Raw genomic sequence first — 18993 nt, 5'->3', positions numbered from 1 at the left:
GAGGGAAGGGAGGGAGAAGGGGCAGTGGCGGGGCCTCCGAGGAGGAGGGGGATGGGCCGCCCGCCCCGGGGGAGGGGGCAGCGTAGCCTCGCCCGCCCCCTGCCCGCCCCGGCCACGGGGACGGGCCTTACCCCCCACTGCTCGACCGCCTGCCTGAGGCTCCTCCCGCCGGGGGCTGGAGCCGCGGGGGCGGCCCGAGTAGTGCAGGCCCCGCCCGGGCCAACCGCCTCCCTGGTTCGCCCTCTGGTCGCCGCCTGCCCCAAGGCCCTCCCCCCTCCGACTTCCCGTACATTTCCCCTCCCCCCACCGTCCCGCCCTTTCCACGCCCCTCACCCCGAAACCGCCCTTTCCCTCTAGGGCCCGCCCTCTTCCCGCCCCGAAACCTGATTTTTAACCCTAGGACCCTCTTTACCCGTTTACCAGTATTCGCAATGTTTCTCCATCTCACAGTTTTTACCTTTTCTTTCCTCTTTTAGCCTCCTTTTCTCTTGTTATTTTATAGATTTGTATTTTCTCTCCATATTCTTTAACCATAATTTTAGCAAGCTTTCCATAAATCCACATGTTGTTTTTTGCCTTACCTATCCTTTCTTCCCCCCGCATACTTTTTATTTTAAAACTTTCAACATGTCCACAGTCCCTCTCATTTCCTATCCTCAAAGCATATTTTCAGTGTTTTCTGAGTTTAATATTGTGCAAGAGAAAACTGAGGTCCAGTTCTGGTACCACTGAGCTTAGTTCACGTCCTACACGTCATACAGTTTTTCCTCCAATCCATTTTCTTAACATTGGCGTCCTTCACCTTTCTGTTCATCGTTTCTGTTTTATCATAGTGTCCTCTCTCACTTTACCCTGTTTCTTCCCTCAATTTTAAGTTATCTTTTCCATCTTCTTAGACCAAGATCACTCCATGGATGAAATGACAGCCGTGGTAAAGATTGAAAAAGGAGTTGGTGGCAACAATGGGGGCAATGGTAATGGTGGTGGTGCCTTTTCTCAAGCTCGCAGCAACAGCACTGGCAGTAGCAGCAGTGGAGGAGGGCAGGTAAGTGATAGTGGGGCACAGTGGAAGAAGGTATTGAGAGGATGTCAGTACTTCCAGAGAATTGCCTTACTCTTCCAGAAAAAAATTTAGGAAGGGACAAAACCATTTCTCAGGTGGAGAAGTAAGCACAGAGAGACAAATACCTTGGAGATTCTCAAAGATGGGAATTTCAGCAATATAGCTAGGCTGGCTTTTTGTTTCTGTTTTTTGCTCTTTATGTGTCTGTGCTCTTTTGCTCTTGGTTATGCACTGCCCCCTGGGCTGGCAGCTTGGTATCACTAAGTCCTTTCCTCTCGTTTTCTGGCCAGGAATCCCAGCCATCCCCTTTGGCCCTGCTGGCAGCAACTTGCAGCCGAATTGAGTCACCCAATGAGAACAGCAATAACTCCCAGGGTCCAAGCCAGTCTGGGGGCACAGGTGAGCTGGACCTTACAGCCACACAACTCTCACAGGGTGCCAATGGCTGGCAGATCATCTCTTCCTCCTCTGGGGCTACCCCTACCTCAAAGGAACAGAGTGGCAGCAATACCAATGGCAGCAATGGCAGTGAGTCTTCCAAAAATCGCGCAGTGTCTGGTGGGCAATATGTTGTGGCTGCTACCCCCAATTTACAGAACCAGCAAGTCCTGACAGGACTACCTGGGGTGATGCCCAACATTCAGTATCAAGTAATCCCACAGTTCCAGACCGTTGATGGGCAACAGCTGCAGTTTGCTGCCACTGGGGCTCAAGTGCAGCAGGATGGTTCTGGTCAAATACAGATCATACCAGGTGCAAACCAACAGATCATCACAAATCGAGGAAGTGGAGGCAACATTATTGCTGCTATGCCAAACCTCCTCCAGCAGGCTGTCCCCCTTCAGGGCCTGGCTAATAATGTGCTCTCAGGACAGACTCAGTATGTGGCCAATGTACCCGTGGCCCTGAATGGGAACATCACCTTGCTACCTGTCAATAGCGTTTCTGCAGCTACCTTGACTCCCAGTTCTCAGGCAGTCACGATCAGCAGCTCTGGGTCCCAGGAGAGCGGCTCACAGCCTGTCACCTCAGGGACTGCCATCAGTTCTGCCAGCTTGGTATCATCGCAAGCCAGTTCCAGCTCCTTTTTCACCAATGCCAATAGCTACTCAACAACTACTACCACCAGCAACATGGGAATTATGAACTTTACCACCAGCGGATCAGCAGGGACCAACTCACAAGGCCAGACACCCCAGAGGGTCAGTGGGCTACAGGGATCTGATGCTTTGAACATCCAGCAGAACCAGACATCTGGAGGCTCACTGCAAGCAACTCAGCAAAAAGAGGGAGAGCAAAACCAGCAGACACAGCAACAACAGATTCTTATCCAGCCTCAGCTAGTTCAAGGAGGACAGGCCCTCCAAGCCCTCCAAGCAGCACCATTGTCAGGGCAGACCTTTACAACTCAAGCTATCTCCCAGGAAACCCTCCAGAACCTCCAGCTTCAGGCTGTTCCAAACTCTGGCCCCATCATCATCCGGACACCAACAGTGGGGCCCAATGGACAGGTCAGTTGGCAGACTCTTCAGCTGCAGAACCTCCAAGTTCAGAACCCACAGGCCCAGACCATCACCTTGGCCCCAATGCAGGGTGTTTCCTTGGGGCAGAGCAGCAGCAGCAACACCACCCTTACGCCCATTGCCTCAGCTGCCTCCCTCCCTGCCGGCACAGTCACTGTGAATGCTGCTCAACTCTCCTCCATGCCAGGCCTCCAGACCATTAACCTCAGTGCATTGGGTGCTTCAGGAATCCAGGTGCACCAGCTTCCAGGCCTGCCTTTGACCATAGCAAATGCCTCAGGTAAGGCTTCTAATCTTTTATATTTCTTTCCAGAGCTAATAATCTCAACTGAAACTGTTGTGTCTCAGTAATGGAATAGAGCCTTTGGGGATAACACTTTCTTGAGGGCTAATCATTTAGGCAGTAATTAGAGAAAGTAGTGATTCTTCTACTAAATCATTGGGAACTGAATTAACCGAAACTTATATTTTCAGTTAATCTAATGAGACAGGAGCACTTCTGCGGGATGTCCTGGGTTCCCTGTTTTTTTTTGGTGCTTAGCTTTTTGTGCTGTGGACAAGGTCGGCAAACTGTAAAAGGCCAGATGGTAAATATCTTAGGCTTTGTAGGCTTTACGGTCTCTGTCACATATTCTTTCTCGCGAGTGTTTGTGTGTGTGTTTGTGGCAGCATTTCAAAATGTAAAACCATGCTTAGTTTGAGGACACATTTGGCCTATTTGCCATAGTTTGCCAACTGTGTAGAGTATGAATTGATTAAAAACTTGACATATTTCTAGGACAGGTATTAAGTCATCAGCTGTTTCTCATGAACTGTAACTCCTAAGCTAGAGGAAGGGATCTAGTGTTGAAAAATCAGGAAGTTTTTTTAAACAAAGTTCCCTGGTTAATCTTTAGTTAACCAGAATATCCCGCTCTCTGAGCAAGCTGGTTAATTAAGGTTTAATTTTCTTTTTAAACTACTGATAACCTTAAAAGCAGAATTCCTCCACCTCCCATCACTAATTGTATATTTTTAACAAGCTTCAGAGGTGACTCTGATAGTTCATTGGTAGAGAAGCACTCCCTAGACTGCTTTACAAAGTACTGTGTATGGTTGGGAAGGGAGGGGAAAGGAGGGAAGTGGGGAAAGGTGGGGCGTGCAATGGATTGGGGAGGTGGAGTGGAGTTAGGAATAAGGAATGCATTCAAGAGAAAGGGAAGAGGTATATATTAGAATATATATTGAATCAGTTGGCCATTATATTGTTCATTTTTTTCAACATTTTTTATTGTGAAATATAGCATATACAGAACAGTGATTGTCATTCATTTTGAACTATGTTTTTCTATTGGTTAATTTGAAATTTAGATTTATACATAGAAAAGGTAGAGGTAAAAGTCTGTTTAGAATTTGTCGTTTTAAATTCCATTGCAATGGAGCATATCTTTCTTTAATAAAACAATAAAAGGATATGCATACAGCATACATCTTTATATTCTGGCATGATATATAAAAATTATGATGGAAAGTAAATTAACATCACTGAATTTTTAGTTGTATTGGAATATATGTGGGTTTATGAGTTGTTTACTTTTATTATAGAGTTTTCATTCCTTCTAGGCTGGTTCTTATGTAAATGATGATAAGTAGACAACCGTATTTCCTACCTCCTGCAGTTTTGGAAAATCTTGGTGGGGGGTGCCGAGGGAGGAAGTCTGCTGAAGTTTCTTAATTTTCTTACATTCTTGTGGCATTTTAAAAATAACTATTTTGAGCTTTAACAAGACAGTAATTTTCTTAGCATATTAGAAGTATTGAAATAGAAAATTAGAGCTGATAGAGACCTAAGAAATTACCTAGTACAACTGCTTTAATTTTTAAGGAAGGCAGCTGAGGTATGGAGAAGCAGTTAAGTGATAAGACAAAAGAGCTGGCCTTTGGCAGAGCTAGTGCTCAGGGTTAGTTCTCAGATTCCTATTCTAGGGCATTACCTACTAGTTTGAACTCAGGGTTCAATCCTCTAGCTTGTAAAAATGTTTTAGAAAATGTGTCTTTGTTTCTTTAAAATTTAATGCTCTAGAGCTGGCAGGTGTTTTGTAGGTTAAAAATTGTGGGAAAAGTTTTGTAAAAACAGAACTCAAGAGTCTGGAAAATTAGACTCTTTGGGGTAATGTTCACCAGGATGGTTGTTTTCTCTTTGCTCTTAGGTTGTCGAATCCAGCAGTTTTGCTTTTCTTCAAAGGAAAGTAAGGCTGTGGAATTGCTCCAGTAAATAATTTAGATTCTTGAAGTTTCTAAAAGGTTATAAAACTTACACTTTAGAGGACAGTAATGAGGTGCACTCATTGCTAAATCATACTCTGAGGAAGGTTGCCATTTAATATGTCATAGGATAGGTCTACCTAACTGTTAAGAATAGGGCTACCTAACCTAACTGTTATTGATGGTTTCTGAGCTCAAGAAAATGCATGTCTTCAGTAAGTTAAGCAGCAGCTTGGCATTAGCTAATGAGAAAATGAGGCACTGAAAGGCCATTTTGTGAGAGTTGAGATTGTTTGCTTTATAGTGGTTTCTGGAGATGCAAGTTTCTTTCTTTCTGGTAGTCATGTTTTCAACATTTTCCCCCCTTTAACTGAGCTCTTTGTAATGAAACATAATAAAATCATGTCCTGGAAGTGTAGTGTTGTTCAGCCGCTGCCTAGCTACTACAAATTCTCATTTTTACCTCCTTTTCTGGTACATATTTTACTAGAAAATTTTAACTTCTTCGCAGTATGATGTAAAAAGACCAGAAGATGTGAAAGCATGTTGTAAGATACACACACACACACACACACACACACACACACACACACACACACACACGAAATTCTAAAAAGTGGGGTATGTTGAAAGACAAATCAGAGTCGAGTTGCAGTTTACAGCATTTTATTCAGGACACCAGGATTGTTGTAGCAGCATGGAAACCATTTGCCTGCAAAAGTGAAAGCAGCTTCCAAGCCAGGGAGCTTGTGGGCAGTTTTATAAACAGAAAGAAGGAAGTTGGTTAGGTTTTGTTGATTGGATTAGGGTCCTGTTAGTCTTAGACAGGAGTGGGTATAAGTATAAGCAGGGCTTTATTTTTTGATTGGACTAGGTTTGCTTAAACTAGGGGCTTAATTGGCTTTTTTTAAAAATTAAGTTTTATTGAGATATATTCACATACCATACAATCATCCATGGTGTACAATCAGGTGTTCACAGTACCATCATACAGTTGTGCATTCATCACCCCAATCTATCTTTGAACATTTTACTTAGAAAGAATCAGAATAAGATTAATTGGCTTTTTAGGGTCAAGTGTCCTGAAAGGGACTTTCTGAAGAGGATGCTTGTTATGTAATTCTATGCTAGTTTGGGGAATTTAATTTTTTTGTTCATTCTGAGAAAACCTAGGAACTATTTTTGATTTTTAGTTCCCCCCTTTTGGTCATTCCCTCAGTTACAAGGGTTTGACCAAAGACATTGCTGGTCTCATTCTCCAATAGTTGCTTCCTGTGTCTTGTGATTTATCTGTAGCTTGGTAACTCGGCTTCCCAAGTCCTTGCAGTGTCATTTTAATATTGTTGTTGTGTAACTTGTCAGCTTTGTGGCTTTCCAATAGCATTTGCGAGTTGAGAGCCAGACAATAAATGAGGGATATTATGAGCATTATGACTGAAAAGATAACAAGTGCTCCTATTAGAATACCTCTGAGCCAAGGGAACCCAAACCAGTATTTGAAAGTAATTCCCCTGCACCAAGGAACCTACCCAGGAAAGTCAGGTAGCCCTTTTTTTTAAGCTGATAAAGAGCCTGTTTCACCTGTCATGTTTTATTTAAGTATAACAGAATTAGGACAGCGGCAACTGTCAGAGATAACCTAAGGATGGCATTAGAATGAGCAGGTGTAGCTATTGTCCTGTCAGGAGGATCAAGTAAGATGAAAAGAGTTTTGAAAAAGAAAAGGGAGTAATTTTAAATAGGGTCCAAGGATCTTGAGAGAGGGATGAAAGATAAGGAGGAGATAAGGAGGCACCAAAGAAAAAACAGGGATAAAAAAGAAGGGTGGCCTTTGAATGTCAGGGGTCATCTGCTTGTTCTGCAGGTCTTGGGTTAGCTGTCCACATCAGATGCCATCTGCTTCTGGGAGCCTCCTGTCATTTTTAGTTTGAGATCTGAAATGAGAGTACTCTCCCAAGAGCTTGGAGCATGCTTTAGTTGTGACATGTGAACCCATAAGGTCAATTCCTTGTAGTTTTCACAGTTGCGGTGCTGGACAGGAAGATTTGGTAAGGTTTTTTTTAAATTCAATTTTATTGAGATATATTCACATACCATACAATCATCCAAAGTGTAAAACCAATTGTTCACAGTACTGTCATATAGTTGTGCATTCATCACCCCAATCTATTTTTTTGAACATATTTTCCTTATTCCTGAAAAAAGTAAAAATAAGAATAAAAAATAAAGTTTAAAAAAAATACCCAAATCATCCCCCCACCCTATTTTTTCGTTTAGTTTTTTGTCCCCATTTTTCTACTCATCCATCCATACACTGGATAAAGGGAGTGCAATCCACAAGGCTTGCACAATCACACTGTCACCCCTTATAAGCTACATTGTTATACAATTGTCTTCAAGACTCAAGGCTATTGGGCTGCAGTTTGATAATTTCAGGTATTTACTTCTAGCTATTCCAATGTATTAATATCTGTATGGTACATAAGAATGCCCTCCTGAGTGACCTCTCAACTCCATTTGGAATCTCTCAGCCACTGAAACTTTATTTTGTTTCATTTTGCATCCCCCTTTTGGTCAAGAAGATGTTCTCAATCCTACAATGTCAGGTCCAGATTCATCCCCAGGAGTCGTACCTGCGATGCCACAGAGATTTACAGATCCCACAAAGGGTTGAGGGCAGTGAGTTCACCCATGGAGTTGGCTTAACTAGAGAGAGGGGGCCACATCTGAGCAAAAAGGAGGCACTCAGGGGGAGACTCTTAGGCACAATTATAAGCATTTACCTAGGTTTTAAAGCAGTCTTTCATCGCTATCTCTTCCAATATACCAAATCTCTGTATTGAAGGTCACGTGGGATCTGTGAATGGTGGTACTGGGTATATACAATTAGTCCTTTATAATGATTTAAAATTTCAGATTGTAATAGACTGAAATCTAGAATAGCAGGAGAAATAATAAGTGTTATGGGTCTTCCCATTACAATTTTATAGAGGGATAGCTGATATTTTCCTAATGGGCTAGATTTTACTGGCCTATCAAGACTTAAGGGAAGAACCCTAGGCCAAAGTAAAAAGAGGGATTTAGATAATTTAACTAATTTAAATTTTAAGATACCATTTGTTTGTTGTTTTTATTTATTTTATTTTTTTCTCTCTTGACCATTGAGGATGGTTAGGGGAGTGAAGCTTTACGTTGAAATGTAAAACCTCTGAAACTTCCTTGATTATAGTTCCATTCAAATGTGTGCCTATTGCTTCAGAGAATAGCAGAAATTCCCCAGGTGAGGAAAACATAGTCTAACAGCTTTGTAACTACCGCGAGGACAGTAGCCTTGCAACAGGGAAAAGCTTTTATGCATCTAGAAAATATACATGATAACAAGGACATATTTATATCCCATAGGAGGGTGCAGCTGTATAAAGTCCATTTGAAGATATTTAAAGGGTCCTATTGGTCAAGTTTTGTGACCCTGTCCCACCTTTACAGTTTTACCTGGGTTGTACAGTTGACATGTGGAACATGATTTATACACTCACCTTCCTTTTCATTTAAAGTTCCTTTTTGTTGAACATGAAGTTTTGACCTGTAGTTGATCGCAAACACTTTTAGGGAAGCATTAAAGTAAAAGAAGGTAACTGACAAGGAAATTGGGTTGCTTTTGTGGCATGTAACATTTTTAAAGAAAAACTGAAATTATGACATAGTACTATATTGTTAATAACACTGATAAATCTCTTAATGTTATACAATTTCCAAAATATTTATATTAACATTTTGTCTATATAAATTTTACCATTAGAAGATTAGAAAATGCCTTTTAATTTGACAACACTTTACACGCATCTCATAACATTAAATAAGCCAATAAGCCTAACTATTTCTAGGATCTCTTTTTTAAAAGGTGAAACAAAACATTATTTGTGATTTTTGCAGGGGCTCTCTGGAAAATTCCAAAGACAGTTTGAGACCAAGAAGACATTTAGGATTTGATTCTGGGAAGGCTAAGTGTCAAAAGTTGTTAGATTTGAACATTTGGTTAAATATGATCATAGGTCATTGTGAAACAGTATTTGGCTTTTTTTTTTTTTTTTTACATAATTGTAAAAAACTCTCTTTTAAAGTGAGAATGCTTGTTCTTTTAAACAATAGAGGCCAATAAAGTCAATATAAAGCACAGGAAATTTTTCTGATAAGACTCAGAATATTTGTCTTCTAGGCAGATTACTCAGTTTTGTTTTGTTTTTTTTTAAATTCAGTTTTATTGGGATATATTCATGTCATACAATCATCCATGGTGTACAATCAGCTGTTCACAGTACCATCCATAGAGTTGTACGTTCATCACCCCCAATCTATTTTTTGAACATTTTCCTTAAACCAGAAAAAGTAAAAAATAGACTAAAAAATAAAAGTAAAAAAGAATAAAAAATAAAAGTAAAAAAGAACTCCCGAATCACCCCCCCACCCTATTTTTCGTATAGTTTTTGTCCCCATTTTTCTACTCATCCATTCATGTACTGAATAAAGGGAGTATGATCCACAAGGCTTTTACAGTCACACTGTCACCCCTTGTAAGTACTCAGTTGGCTTTAAGAAAAATCTTTTACAATCTCTTAAGAGCAGACCAATAATTCAAGAAAATTTTGTCATTTTCATAGGGAAAAATCAAATTCTAGCTTTGCATGAATGTAATTCTATGTGATATTAAAACTCTTAAAAAAATCTTATAAAGTTATAAAATCTTAGCCAGCTTTGACCACAGCAAACAAAATTTCTTTCTTTGAACTTTCTATAACTTTCCGTGTTCATTTAGGTTTTGGGTTTTGTCCTACTCTTTCCTCCTCATTCTGGAGCAATTGGTCATTTTACTTTAGGACAAGATTAACTTTTTTCTTTTTTTTTTTTTTTTAATAAAAAGCATATCCTACATAGCTTTTGAAGTTACCAAAAAGATCTTGGAAACTGTCTTTAGGCTGACATGTTATAAAACATAATTAATGTTGAAATAAAGTTTGTCAGAATAACAGAATTTGCTTAAACATAAATTTATATTTTTTATCATTGTAAATATCTAGTAGATATGCTAATTTATTTGATCAGTAAATGTTATAAATTAAGCAAGAACATAACACAAGTAGAATAAATTTTATACTTGTAGTTAACATTGATAACTTAGAAGACAGCTATTTTTATTAAACCTTGACACTGGAAATATTACAGATTTAACTTTTTTTAAATTCCTGAGATTTTAGGAATATTTAATTTATATAAGCATTTATTTATCTTTAAGCCAATTCTAACAGAACTCTTTTAAGAAATTTTGTAAGTTAATTTGGAAATACCCTTCAGAGGTAAGACAATATTATATATATAACATATATACATAAATGTATAGACATTAATAGAGGATTTATAGTGAACTCAGCTATGAGCCAGATAAACACTCTTAGAAACACAGAAAGATGAAACACAGACATTTTTATATCCCACAGAAGGGTGCAGCTGTATAAAGTCCATTTAAAGATATTTAAAGGGTCCTGTTTTTATAAAATTTAAATAAAGAGCTGGTTTTCTTTTCTTACTCCATTTTTATATTTTTATCAGAACTGCATTCCTGGCAGATTTTCTTTGCTTTAATATATGCTCTTATATAGGTTTTACCCAATTTTTTTCAGGCCTTTGTTTTTGACGCTCATATGTATTGTGGAAAATATGTATTGCGGTAGTTCCTTTTTCAGGTCAGTCCAATGAGCTTTTGCCATCCAGGATTTAGCATCTGAAATTCCAACCAGCATGTGTACAAGCTAATATATAGCTCAGGTAACCCTGTATCATATGCATCCAAATGCATTCTGCATCTTTCTAAGAATATTTGCTGGTCTAGTTTGGGTTTAGGGAAATCTAAGTTTTGCTTGAGCCCAAGGTTTAAATTCTGTAGTTGGCTGCATATCTTGCTCATGAAAGGATGGAATTGTAGAGGCAACTGGCAGAGGTGCAGAAGCAGAAAAATCAGAAGGATAAAGGGGGTTAAGGGAGAGCTAGATACAGAGAAGCAACTGTAAGAACAAAAGGGGGAAGCTTTATTAGAGAAACAAGTCTAGTTTGTTGTGATTTAAGTTTGTCGAAATGCTCATTAGCTTTGGCTGAAGAATGTTTTAGTCAAGAAATTTTTTATTTAGAATTCTGTTTGGAGGCCTCCACTTACCAATAAAAAATGCTGCCTGTTGGGTCTGAGTTCCTTTCTTTTCTAAGGTGCCTCTCAGATGAACAATTTTGTTCATATCAAAAGTTCCCCAAAGTGGCCATTAAAAAGACCAAATGTTTTTCGTCAGATCCACCCTTGAGCAGGAAAATCACATGTAGAAGGTTCATAGTGCAGGTACATAAAAGAAGCAGGAGTTTTACTGAGCAGAGGAAAGGGAGATTGAGAACAAGAAGAGCCCATTATGCTGTGGTCAAGACAAAATCTTGCTTGTGCATCTTGCATCTCGGATCCCTAAGCCCTTTGACTCAGCCACTCTGAAACTTTTCTGACCTCAATGTAAATCCCCTGGAGAGTGGAAAGAGCAGACAGCCGTCTGTACCAAACCAGAAGCAGCTCTATGGGCAGAAAGGAAGGCTTATTCTAGTTTTAAGGATGAGAGTTAACAACTTCTGTCTATTAACACCCGAGTGAGAGGACTGGCAAACTACTCTGATGCTGATTGGGAGTTGGGAGCCTCACCCATTCCCGAGCCCTATGCCTCTGAGAAAGACAGTCAGGAAGAACATCATAGAATGGAAGGGATGAACAAGGGGGACAGACAAATGAAACCAAATGGAGAATCTGACAATAGAACTAAAACCAAAGAAATAAAATAAAAAGACTGAAACTAAAGGTACTTAAACCAAGTCCTGAACAAAACGGTACTGAACTTTATACAAGCAGTGGAGTTTAGATACAGGAAGAGCTTACCTTGGAGATGTGGAGTTGTGGTGATTGAGCAGTAGACACAAGGGCTCTGTTGTGGGTTCTTTACTGGTCGCTCGCGGGAACCGGCATCCCTGGAGGTGCTTGTTGGTGGAAACTTCAAACTTGTCAAAAGACAAATCGGAGTTGAGTTGCAGTTTACAGCATTTTATTCAGGACGCCAAGATTGTTAGAGCAGCAAGGAAACCATTTGCCTGCAAAAGTGAAAGCAGCTTGGAGGCCAGGGAGCTTGTGGGCAGTTTTACAAACAGAAAGAAGGAAGTTGGCTAGGTTTTGTTGATTGGAGTTGGAACCTGTTAGTCTTACAGGGGTGGGTTAAGTATAAGCAGGGCTTTATTTTTAATTTGGACTAGTTTCCCTTAAACTATGGGCTCAATTGGCTTTTCAGGGTCAGGTGTCCTGGTAGGGACTTTCTGAAGAGGATGTTCGTCACAAAATTCTGTGCTAGTTTGGGGAATTTAATTTTTTTGTTGGATCTGAGAAAATCCAGGAACTATTTTTTTTTTTCAGGGACTATTTTTGATTATGTTTATCAGGTATTATTACATAGTTGCAGAAGACTGCAGCTTCCCTGTTGTGTCTACTCAGTGTATTTGTTAATTATTTTTTAAAATCGTCTTTTAAAAATCTTTTTAAGCTCCTATTGACTTTGACTCTGTTTACTTCTGTTTGCTGAGGTAAAGACACAGAATTTGAACCAAAATAAATCAGCACCTCTATGTTCCTGTTTTGCATAGCTCTGCCTCTGGTGGATGGTAGTGAAGAGTGGACCACCCAGTAAACTGAGCTTAGTTTCCAAACAGTGAAAAGATCTGTGGGCTCTTAATTTTTCTTTTTTTTTTTTCAAGTTATCAGCAGCTTTCTTTTTTATTAGTATCACCTTTCCTCTCATTTTGTAGTCATCCTCTGGTACTTTTTTTTTTTTTTTTTTTTTTCCTTTTCAGTTTAAAACTTCAGATTTTTTCTTAGCCACTGCTAAGTTCTGTAAACTCTTGTTCCAGGTTGAGGGGAAGTAGGCTTTGAAAGACTGAGTTTGGATGACTTCGTGGGAGTTCTGCCTAATAAAGAGTGCATTGCTGGGCTTTGGCAGGAGAATAGAACATATTTCCCTGATGGCTATAATTCACTCAAGAAGCAAATGTCAGGCCCTAAAAATAAAAATTTCACATTTGCTCAGTTTTATTGGGGTCAGGAAAATGTCTTCTCTTAGAAGTTAAGTTGAACAATGTAATGCTTGGGTTGGTTTACCAACTGTGTTGGGGTCAGATTTTTGAGACATAATTTGTTAAAAAGTTGTACTTTAGACTACTGCATTTGAACACTAGTGATAAGTAAGTTTACATGATTCAAAATATATTCAGAATTGTCATTCCAGTGCAAAGGGTTTTACAAGAGAATTTTCCTTTTTAAAAATAATGTTATTAAATATAACATCAAATTTTTCTGCATCTCTTGCCTTCTTTTAATATTCTACACATTTTTTTAGGATATGTTAGTGCTTTTTAAACGGTGATTTCAGTTTAAGTAGAAAAGGTCTCCTTTGAAACCTAGGTGCCCTGATGGATTTAAAAATCCGGGATACCAAAGGGCAGTCTCCCAGCTGCTTCTATTTATTCATTCCAGTGGCTTTCTGTAAATGACTTCATTGTTTAGTCACGTTGCACTGTGTAATGTGGCCATTTTAGTTCTTAATTAATTAACTAGAGTACAAGGGTGCTTGGTGTTTTAGAAAGTTATTATCTGTTCTCCTTTCCCTTCCCCTTTAATTGTTCCATTCTGTAAAGTAGCATGCATATGTTGCCCCTAATAATTCATGCTCATCCCTTGCTTCTCAATGTTTTGTTTTCCTTTCTTGAAAATGTTTTGGAAGGTAAGGTGAACATCTGTAGAAAGCTTTATTACATAATACTTTGTAAATTACTTAATGGATATCTGTAAACAGTTTGGCTGCTAATAATAACTAATTGCTTGAATTTTTTTCTACTTTGCTGTTTAACTGAAAAACAAATGTGCTGTTTTTCATAGTTTTTTACAGAGCATGTGTCACAGTAGTACTATCCCTTTCTCTAACATTTAGCAGTATTATACCAGGCCTGGTGTGTACAGAAGAATTATTTTAAAATGTTGTTGGCTATGTATAACTATATTGCTATATTATGCTAGGTTTTAAGAATTGTTCCCTTTAGAAGACCCTGAAAAAACATTTCTGTAGAAAGGTTTTTTTTTTTTTTAAGTGAATCTTTCGCAATTGCAAATCTAGGTCATAATTTGAATTTGTACTTTTGCTCCAATGATTTTTAGACTCTGAATAGCTTATGGAAACTGGGCAGTATTACTTGTTTGACAAGTTTGGGTGTGCCTATCTAATTTACTGTGAATCCTCCTTCCTACTCCTCTATTTCTATACTAGATACCAATTTAACGACTTTGAAGAACGAGGTAAAGTATAAAATACATAGATCAAGACAAAGACTTACCTGTAAGGGATAAGAGAATAAAGTTAAAAATCTACAAATCTCTGAAAATAAAAAAAACTGGTTTTTTAAAATGTAAATGATTGCTGCAGATAATTTCAGGTAGGTTAAATGCCATTGAGATGGGTCTTTCCAAATTGTTCAATATGTTCTTTATTGAATGACTATGTTTTGATGGCTTAAAAGTTATGGCTCTTTGCAAATGTGATACATTAGACCAGTCTGTTCATGTTAATTGAGATTAGTCTGAAGGTTGCTGTAGCCAGGAACCCTCATCCAATCCAATAGTTTCATTTTTACAGAATTCAAGGTACAGAAAAGTTTCAGTGACTTCCCAAAGGTCTCTGACAGTTTACACAGTGACATGTCTTTTGACTTGCAGATCAGTAGTGTTTTCTACTGCACTACACTACTTTTACCAGACTTCTCTGAAGTAGAAAAATTGGTTTGTTTCTTTACCCAGTTTAATTAATTTTGATAGGAAGAAAAAGAAGCAAAAAGAATGGTTAATCAACAACTTGTTTTTCACAACCTAATTTATGAATCAAGGTTTATTGTAACCGGATTAAATAACTGGAATTTATTTAATCTATAATTAAATAAAGTATAAGTAACCAATGACATGATCAAAACATAGGAATATAAGAGCAAGAAGGCAAAAGAGGTCAAGGAAGGCCTTATATAACCAGCCTTTGAAAATTAGAAGGTCAGTTTTGTTGTATCTGGTGTGTGTGTGTGTGTGTGTGTGTGAGAGAGAGAGAGAGAGAGAGAGAGAGAGAGAATTATCCCCTCTCCCCTCCTTTTTTTATAATTAGGAAGATGTGATCTGTTTATCTGACTGTTCCATTTCTTTTGTTTTCACTGATATGCTTGAGACATTTTTACAGCAAACTTTGTCTTTTATTGTTCTGCATTTGTTTTCCATGTTTTTCTGGAAATTCCCTTTCAGTGCCTGCCTTCCTCTCCCTAATTTTCTTTTTAAATCCCAGTGTACTTATTGGGGTTATGGTTTAGCAACCCTTTGAGAGACTATACAAAGCCCAATTTAGTCCAGGCCTTATATAGGCTTAGAATTCTTTGGCAGTTTCTTATACTCAAGGAAAACACGTATTTTAATTTTGTACAAATTGTCTTGAAGGTAAAAAAAGCCCTAAAATCTGGAAACTACTTGGAAATTGTCCAAATCATCAAGAAGTTTCTTTGTTTGGAATATCTGTTGGGATTGTCACGTTTTTAATGGTCTTCTTATTTAGCCATAAATGCTGTTTAAGAAATTCAGTGATATTAAGTTAACTTCGGTTCACATAGGCATTTAGTGAACACCAATATACTCAGTAATATAATTGCTCCCATTAGGCCTAAGAAGAATGAGATACAAAAGTGTGAAAGTGGAAATGAATTCCAGTTGTTTGATGCTTCAAATTTAGCAAAGTTTATTGAGCTTTTATTAAGTGTCGAATGCGCTAAAATGTTCAGTGAAACAGACATGGTCCCTGCCTTCATGGAACTTCAGTTGCTGTTGAGCTATGGTTATCTACACTGTGCCCTTCAGAGGGGATCATTTGCCACTCATTTATTCTTTTTTTTTTTTTTAATTCAGTTTTATTGAGATATATTCACATACCATACAGTCATCAATGGTGTGCCGTCCAGTTCCATCATATAGTTGTGTATTCATCACCCCAGTTAATTTTTGAACATTTTCCTTACACCAGAAAGAATAAAAATACAAATAAAAAATAAAAGTAAAAAAGAAAACCCTCATCCCACCCTATTTTTCATTTAGTTTTTGTTCCCATTTTTCTACTCATCCATCCATACACTGAATAAAGGGAATGTGAGCTACGAGGTTTTCTCAATCACACTGTCACCCCATGTAAGCTACATAGTTATATAATCGCCTTCAAGAATCAAGGCATAGATTCAGGTATTTACTTCTAGCTATTCCAATAAACTAAAACCTAAAAAGGGATATCTATATAGTGTATAAGAATGCCCTCCAGTGTGACCTCTCAACTCTATTTGAAATCTCTCAGCCACTGAAATTTTGTTTCATTTTGCTTCCCCCTTTTGGTCAAGATTTTCTCAGTCCCACGATGCTGATGCCAGGTCCAGGCTCATCCCTGGAAGTCACATCCTGCATTGCCAGGGAGATTTACACCACTGGGAGTCAGGTCCCACATAGAGGGGAGGGCAGTAAGTTCACCTGCCAAGTTGGCCTAGCTGGAGAGAGAGGGCCACATCTGAGCAACAAAGAGGTACTCTGGGAGAGATTCTTAGGCACAGTTAGAAGTAGGCTTAGCCTCTCCTTTGCAATAACAAGGTTCGTAAGGGCAAGCCCCAAGACTAAATTGTCAGTCCTCGGTGTTTGTGAGAATATCAGTAATAACTCAGGTGGTGATGTCCAGCAGTTCTGCATTTTCCCCCAGCTCCTCAGGGGGGCCCTGCACATTTATTTTTATTCTCTGCCCAAATTACTTTGGGATGTATCGCTATTTCACACTAACCTGTACAAACCTACCAGAACTCACTTCCTATTCAAAGTTCCGTGTAATTACGGTGTTTGAATAAGCTGACTGTGCAAGTTAAATTATTTTCCACTCAGCTATTCTTCAGAGTCAGTGAAAATATGTGAAATAGTAGGGCCACAAGTATTTTGTCAGGTTAATTTTTTTTTTTTTTAAGATGCTGTTATGTCCTATTTTCTTAACTGTTTATCCCTTTATTTATAATTCTGACCCAGGTTTGTAAAAGCAAAAGCATGGAAAAGAGGGAAGAGATATACGTAAATATTGTGATTTTACTTAATGATATCTTCGTTCACTGATAAATCCCTAGCATTTGTATATTTATAGGGAAAAACTGTTGAAAATGAATATACAAAGCAATATAATTATTTTTGTACCTTCACTTTTAGCTTCTATAAACAAACATAAAAAACTATATTTTCATACTATGTTTTTAGTTAGAACTACATTTTAAGTTTTTTTACCTGAGCAGTTTTCTTATGTGTGCTTCCTTATTTCCCAACCTAATGGAGCAAGAAGAGCATTGATACATTCTATCTGATACCTGGCTGCTTTCGTATTATTTAATTCTTGAATATTTGTAAAGTAAATTACTTGGCGTTGAAGGGTTGAAACTTGTGATAGGAATTGTTGCTGCTTAACATTACACAAGAAAAATCATAACGACATAATGTGTTTGAGCATGCTTTCAAAGATAAATCATTCTTCTTAGGTAACAAGTAATTGCTTACCTCTGTCTCTTAATTACTGATGTGCAAGAAAGCAAAGATGGCTTGTTGCTGGAAAGCATTTCCCTTTGTTGGAATTAATTCAGTGATCCTCTGAAGCCTAGAAATAGACAATTGTACTGTTATCTCGAACAATGGATACTTCTCATCCTCAGTGCTGCATGACCCAGCATCTTGGTATAGTGGTAATTAATCTTTTCATCAAATTGCTGGTCAGAGCTGTCTTAACAAAAACATTAACACATTACATTATATTTATGCAGAACATTCAGATGCAGAGAGACTTAAGTTACTGATAGTTCTTTGATTTATTACCTAGAACATTCTGACAACTAATTGACTTAAGTCTTAAAATTTTTAGGACTTAATAACTTTGGTTATTGAAATAACCAAAATGGAGACATTACAAAATATTATCACATTATGTAGGTGTTACTTTACCATAAAAATTTAAGAAATAGATGCTTATACTTAAGAAATAGGCATTTTCATTTGCTGCACTTTCTTGGTATTGAGAATTTTTACTCCATAGACTGTTCAGTTTTATTCATTGCTTTGCTTGCAGAGGAATTCATTGTTGTTTAAAATTGGTATCAGCCATGAATTTTGTTCCTTTCCAAGAAACCAATCATCAAACTTACAGCAAACCTTTTATTTTGTTAGCTCCTCCAAAGCCTCAATCCTACAGATAGCATTGTCCAGAAAGATTCTTTTAATGAGAATGTCACTGAAGGACTAATAACGTTGCATTGTGTGAAGACACTTCATAAAATGTGAGGTATTCCAGAACCCAGTGGAAGATTAGAGATCCCTGACATTGTGCTCCAGATTGTACCTAGAGGAAACAAAATTTTAAGTTTTGCTTGGAAAACGTAAACTTTCTATTCAGTCAGGAAGCCAAGTTCAGAGGCATTTCTGCTTCTGGCTGTTCAAAACCCCTACCAGGCCCATGCAACTCCCTTCTAAAAGCTGAAATGGAGGCTGTTAATGAAATTAACGTACTGCATATGAGTGGTTCTATTTATAAATGAATTACATTATGTCATGTCTCCTGTTTTCATGTATCCCCCTGTACCCCATCTCCATTTCTGTTCCCTACCATCTCATGTGATTGGTATTATGAACAAACTCAGGAGCTTGCTAAAGGGTACTGTTCACCCCCACCCCACTCCATTTGTTGTGCTGCTATTGTGAGGGAAAATGAAATAACCCTTTGAAAGTAACAATATAAAAATCCACAAAATTGTTGTGAGAAACTGTTTGGAATGACTTTTCCCACTTGGTTAACACTCTCTTGGGTGGGAAGTTACAAATGAATGTAAGTGAAATCTTAAACTCAAAATACTTTTTGCTTTTCTGCTTTTGTGGATAAACTCACATTCTTTTTAATATAGTTGAAAGGTTTAGCCATAAGTGTAGTCCTTGACCTGATGAAATTAAAGGGTGAACTAATTCCTTCTCTG

The 18993-nt window shown here is 38.1% G+C and overlaps 1 protein-coding gene across 1 annotated transcript in view; it reads left to right on the top strand.

The window, feature by feature from the left end:
* The window catches only part of SP1 (Sp1 transcription factor), a 68778-nt gene that overhangs the window by 245 nt on the left and 49540 nt on the right, over positions 1-18993 (top strand). Inside the window, exons 2-3 of the mRNA XM_037844983.1 lie at positions 897-1045; positions 1354-2866. Coding sequence (XP_037700911.1) covers positions 897-1045; positions 1354-2866 — 1662 coding nt within the window. The remainder of the gene's footprint in view (positions 1-896; positions 1046-1353; positions 2867-18993) is intronic.

The sequence above is a fragment of the Choloepus didactylus genome, chromosome 8 (genome assembly GCF_015220235.1).
Source record: "Choloepus didactylus isolate mChoDid1 chromosome 8, mChoDid1.pri, whole genome shotgun sequence".
NCBI classification, from domain to species: domain Eukaryota; kingdom Metazoa; phylum Chordata; class Mammalia; order Pilosa; family Megalonychidae; genus Choloepus; species Choloepus didactylus.
This window is presented reverse-complemented; position numbering and strand designations above follow the sequence as displayed.